We start from the raw sequence: 6000 nt of genomic DNA on the forward strand, positions 1-6000 counted from the left end.
GAGGTCAAAATATAGAGATTAAAAATAATGATACCTAAAGAAAGGTATTGTAACACCTGTGAAATGAGAAGGTCATGTCTTAGGGAATACACTTGTGAAATTATAAAAGTCATAGCACTAACCATTCAAAAGTTTTGGTCAAGAATAATGTTTTATTAAGTTGGCCAAACTTCAAGGAATGGCCTTGTCACAAGAAAACACCTATGGAATGTGAAAGCCCTAGCTCAAACAATTCAGGGACAAATGGTCAAAATTGCTGATCCCAAAGAAAGATGTTGTCACGAGAATCACACAGGTGAAATATAAAAGCCTTAGCTCTAACCATTCAAAAGTTATGGCCAAGGTCAAAGCTTTTTTTAAAGTAAGCAAAATAGCAAGGTTAATGTCAAGTGCTAAAATTGTTGGCATCCTAAGAATGGTTTTGTCATAAGGAAGACACCTGTGAATTATGAAAGCCTTACTTTTTACCTTTCAAAAGTTAAAGTCAAGCTTTTTAAAATAGATCTACCTCCAAGGATAAGGTGAGATGGTCAAAATTGTTGAAACTCAAGGGATTGTTTTGTCACAAGGAATACATCTAGGAAATAAGAAAGCCTCAGTCCTAACTGTTCACAAGTTATGGCTAAATTTGAAGTTTTTAAAAGTAGGCAAAACGCCAAAGTCAATGTCACAATTATTCATACCCAAGGAAAGGTATTTTCAAAAAGTATATGCAGGTGAAGTATAGAAGCCCTAGCACCAACACTTCACTAGTTATACCAAGGATAAAGTTTGGTAAAATTTTACGAAAGAGGGTCAAACTGCAAGGTCAATTTCAAGAGATCAAATATGTTGGTACCAAAAAAGGTCTTGTCACAAGGTATAGACCTTCGAAATATAAAAACCAATCAAACATTATAGGCACGGTTAAAGTTTTTGTGGACAAACAGAGACAGACAGAGAAGCGGACAGGATAAAACTACACTGAACCAAACTTCTAAGTGTTCACCTAACATTTTTTAAGTTATAAAGAACAAATGCATACAATAAATAATTTCTTTAATTCATGGTTAATGATGCTTATTTCAGTTCGATGTTGCATACATTTCATGTAAATATCTCGTCAGACTTTAAAGCAAAGTGTCAAGGACATGATGAACCCTCAAAATGAAAATTCACATAACATAATCTCTATGGCGTAAGACCACCACTCGCTCTAATTACGGCAAGACATCATTTTCGCATGGATTCCATGTACCCCTGAACAGAAGGCTGGCCTATCTGCCACCTACTGCATGGATCAATCTAAACCGTTGAAATTGTGTGAAGGGGGGTGGGTGGGCTTTGACATTCCTTTTAAAAGTCCCAAATGTGTTCAATGAGATTCAGATCCGGGGATTTGGCAAGCCATTGCATCACACAGAAGCCTTTTGGTCAATACTTAGAGCCTCCTTGGGCATCTTACACTTAAGTGTACCTCTTTAAGGATGATTCAGACTGTTTGAAATGATACTGGACTGCTGGAGCACCAATTTGTTGCCATTTTCGTACCATTAATTGAAGCTTGATTTAAATGTTTCTAAAGTGGTTCAGGACCATGTAACAATCTTTTAACCTGGTTGTGACGCAAAACCTTGGCCTCAGACGAAAATCCAGATCACTTCCGGTTTGATTAAGTTTTGTCCAAATCTTTCAAATTGTGATAAATTGGCGATAAAAATGACGCACAGCCTATAGAAAAATGTGCTTAAATGGATTTTTATTCAGGTTATTATTTTTTTAAAAGTAATATGAAGGACAAATAAACACTAAAATAAAAGTGAGTAAAACGTATCCTAAGGATGATCCAGATATCAACATTCCAACGGCTCTCCCTAATTCCTCAATGGTCATTTTGGCCATGTTTTGTGTTTTTAAGTTCAATCAGTTGTTAAAAATTGATAATGGTCACAAAAATAAGCTGATTACACAAAACACGTGCCGCAAAGTACAGATTTATTGTTTTTAAGCTTCGTCACGGGACATTGGTTTTCATCGGTGATAATTGATTTTCTTTCGACAATAGTTGAGAAGATTCATTGGTTATAATAATTTGAAAATATCATACCATTTTATCATGTAGTTTTTAAATAAATACATTTATTAGAGTGAACACTTATAAGTTTTGTTAAGTGTATATACCCCAAATCTTCCATTAATAGGACATAACAATAAAATTGCAGAATGTCAAAGAAATATGTCAAGTGGAGCCTGGTTCAATCGAATACATTGTATTTTGGATTCCATTTGATGTAAACAAAAAGTTCCAAAATCGAAATTTGACAGTAATATCACCTTAGGTGACATAAACTGAGATGTCCTCATTACCTGGGTTATAAGTTGTTGTTATTGTTGATGTTGGTACTAAAAAGAAAGCATAATCAGTTACTTAATAAAATAAAACGTGCACGTTTTGCTGGTAAAAATGAATATAATATGATTACTTTCCAATAGAAATGCCACAATTTCAAATTTACTGTATTCACATCCTTTTATATCTGAAGATCTAGAGTTGTGATTAATTATTAAATATGAACCGAAAATTTGCACCTGCCTCTCCTGACATTTCTGGTGTTGTACTTGTTGGTCACTAGGACTCTGTGAAAGGTTATTTACCTATATATCTGATTACCTGGTGTGGTTGACACCTATCTTTTCTGGTGTTGTGGTACTGTATATCTGATTTGCCTGGTATAGTTTAAACGTGTCATGCCTGGTTTAGTGGTACTGATAGTGACTAGAACTGTGGGAGCTAACTCACCTGGTATATCTGATTTATTCTGTATATCTGATTTACCTGGATTAGTTGACACCTGTCTTACCTGGTGTGTGGAACTGGTAGTGACTAGGACTCTGCGGGAGGTTACTTACCTGGTACATCTGATTACCTGGTATAGTTGACACCTGTCTTACCTGGTATTGTGGTACTGGTAGTGACTAGAACTCTGTAGGAGCTGACTTAGCTGGTATATCTTATTTACCTGTAAGAGTTGACTTACCTAGGGTAGTTGTACTGGTGGTACTAGAGACTAGGTACTCGGTGGGAGCTTACTTACCTGGTATGTCTGATTTACCTGTTGTCTTACCTGGGGTAGTTGTACTGGTGGTACTAGAGACTAGGTACTCAGTGGGAGCTTACTTACCTGGTATGTCTGATTTACCTGTTGACTTACCTGGGGTAGTTGTACTGGTACTAGAGACCAGGTACTCAGTGGGAGCTCACTTACTTGGTATGTCTGATTTACCTGTTGACTTACCTGGGGTAGTTGTACTGGTGGTACTAGAGACCAGGTACTCAGTGGGAGCTATAACAGAAATCAAGAGGTAACGCACAGGTTACTTGCAATATGATATATGTTGTGTGTTCTACCAGGGATTGCTTATATATCAACCCAGGAAATTAATATTCAGGAGCAGAAAATAACATTGTTTTCTAACAATCTGAGAGTCCAGGTACAAATCTGGATGCAAGATCATTCCTTGTATAATGAATAAGACTGACCTATTATTATAAAAATGAAATAAAAACTGGTGCATAATTTTGATTTTTTTCTGGCAATATAGATACCTCTACAGAAGTTGCAGGTCTTTCTACAGTTTTCCCTCATGTATTGTCCATATACCTCCTGTTGACAAGCATCTGCCGCGAACCGACTGCAGTAGTTAATGTTGTCTACGCAGGGTAACTTCTCTAGAAAAAAAAAACACACCATAATAAAAACTCGGAGCAGTAGTTAATCGTGTCTACGCAAAATATCTTCTCTATAAACACACAAAATTAATCACTGGTTGCAGTAGTTAATTGTGTTGGGTAACTTCTCTAAGAGTAACAGGTAACTTTATCCTAGAGATAGGGTGTTTCGCTACGTTATCGAGAGGACCGGGTTCGATTCTCGTTCGTGACAATTCCTTCGCCAAGCGCCCGGCATTAGAAGTGAGTCAGGGGTTTTTCGAGTGAGAGCTATAAAACTGAGGTTCTGTATCACTATTTGCTATGTTGCAATAAAGAACGCTCTCTACCCAATGGTCTGAGTGCTGAACCTAGGTCTGAATATGAAGCCCTTCACCGGTAAATAAATTTGCTCCATAAACTTTTACCAATGAAGCCTACGTCGAACCAACGCTAAGAATATGGCTTATGTACCCCCCCCCCCTCCTCCCCAAAGCCATAGCGAGCTAAAATTCAACGTACGCGGGCAGTATCCACATCTCAAACTGCAGTTAGCCCTTGCCCATGTCTCATACACACCAACACAGTCTTCATCCTTGTATTGGAAACAGTCACGACCAAGTGCGTCAGAACATTCTGTAATTTAAAAATTATAAAAATCAATATCTATCTACCTATCTATTTCTCTATCTATCTACATTCTCTAGCTTGTAATCTATCGTATCTTTGTGAAACACTTTTGAAAAAAAAAATATATACTTGGAATTTTTACCTTCAGTTGTCGATAACACTTTCCCAAAACCAAAACCAACTAACAAAAGCACGAAAGCAAAACTAAGTAGACGATTAATTCCGTCCATTTGTCTTTGTAGACCAGACCCTGACACTGGGTGAGGAAGATGTTAATATGTGTATTTCAAATGTTCCTCTTATAGATATGATAGAGTCTCTAAATTTGGGTATCGCTTAGCAGTTGTAAAGTCATGTTATAGACATGCATTTTAGATAAATGCACGGCTTATACGCATTGGTAAATATGTATCTCTCGTTTTAGGTCTAAAGTGGCATAATCCTTATCGCCTTTATCTTCTTATGCCATTTCATACTGTGATTTTAATGGGAACAGCGATGGTGAACTAGATATGCAAAAAACAAGATATCTGGTACCCTCCACTTACCACTTCATTATTTAAGAATGAAATATATGGAGATAACGAACAGTATTCAAGCTCAAAAGTCCATTAAATAATACAACTTTTAAAGCAGAGCAAACGCGAACCTCCAAAACATCAGAGGGGGGATCAGGTGCAATAGAGGAGTGAGCATCCCCTGCCGACAAGTCACACCCGCCGTGTGCTCCTTGTCATGATAGGGAACTAACGGAAAAATCCATCGAATATTAGTGTGTAAATAATGGCTTAACCATTAGTATGAAAAATGTCATTCAGTATTTGACTAAATGATAGATTGTATTTGCCGACAAGGTCATTGTATCGACCATAGAACTTACGAAATGACTAAACTTTAAACGAGACTGCTGATATCCTTGTTTCATCAACTTGTTTGTCAGTAACTTACCTCGTTTTAGACATTTTTCATACGTAGAGAGAAAGAATGTGACTAAATGATGCTATGTTTTCTTCTGGCAAAACGTATTAATCGAAATATAACATGTCCTGGTTTGACATAGTTTTTATCCATTATTCTTTTTTTTTTATTTTTTACAAAATTGTCCAATGGATTTGTAATCCCCTTAGTGGAGTCCTCAACTCATTTACAAATAAATAATGCAATTATTCTACAGCAAGAAAAGGGTACAACTGAACATCAACAAAATAAGGTAAAAGGTCAAAGCAAAAAACAATTGCAAACACAAACTACTATTGTCAAATAGTAAGCTTTAACAACTGTATAAAAACAAGACTAAAAAGTCTGCTATTGCAAGCGATAGCGTACTGAACTGACTATATTGGAAATGGACTAAAAGTACACAACAGAATCTGTAGTAATCACTGATACCAGAAATATCAGCATATAAGTACCACTGATACTTATATAAAGGTTATTTAATCTGGTAATTGTCAAATAAATTAATCCCACACACAAAACAGAAGAATGCATGGCAACAGAATATAAACTCATATGAGGAGCTCTTTATTTTCTAAAATAAATATCAATTTTGAATGTCGGATGCCCAGTTATAGTTTCTAACCATAATTTCTGTAAGGTTTCTTCTAGATTGTCCAAGCCACTTCTGAGAAGATATAAGGGCATCTGTCAATTTTCTGTTCCGTTTCTATGGCAACTGTGTA

At 36.3% G+C, this 6000-nt stretch overlaps 1 protein-coding gene across 1 annotated transcript in view; it reads right to left on the reverse strand.

Annotated features, from left to right (window-relative positions):
* LOC133180644 (uncharacterized) overlaps positions 1–4561 on the reverse strand; it is a 57991-nt gene extending 53430 nt beyond the window's left edge. The window contains exons 1-5 of the mRNA XM_061315115.1: positions 4461–4561; positions 4211–4324; positions 3587–3709; positions 3276–3323; positions 2347–2382 (exon numbers count right to left, since the gene is read on the reverse strand). Coding sequence (XP_061171099.1) covers positions 2347–2382; positions 3276–3323; positions 3587–3709; positions 4211–4324; positions 4461–4548 — 409 coding nt within the window. The 5' untranslated portion in view covers positions 4549–4561. The remainder of the gene's footprint in view (positions 1–2346; positions 2383–3275; positions 3324–3586; positions 3710–4210; positions 4325–4460) is intronic.
* Between the last annotated feature and the right edge of the window lie 1439 nt (positions 4562–6000).

This window comes from Saccostrea echinata, unplaced genomic scaffold, assembly GCF_033153115.1.
Source record: "Saccostrea echinata isolate AGI-Se365-2 ecotype Australia unplaced genomic scaffold, CSIRO_AGI_Sech_v1 ptg000007l, whole genome shotgun sequence".
NCBI classification, from domain to species: Eukaryota; Metazoa; Mollusca; class Bivalvia; order Ostreida; family Ostreidae; genus Saccostrea; species Saccostrea echinata.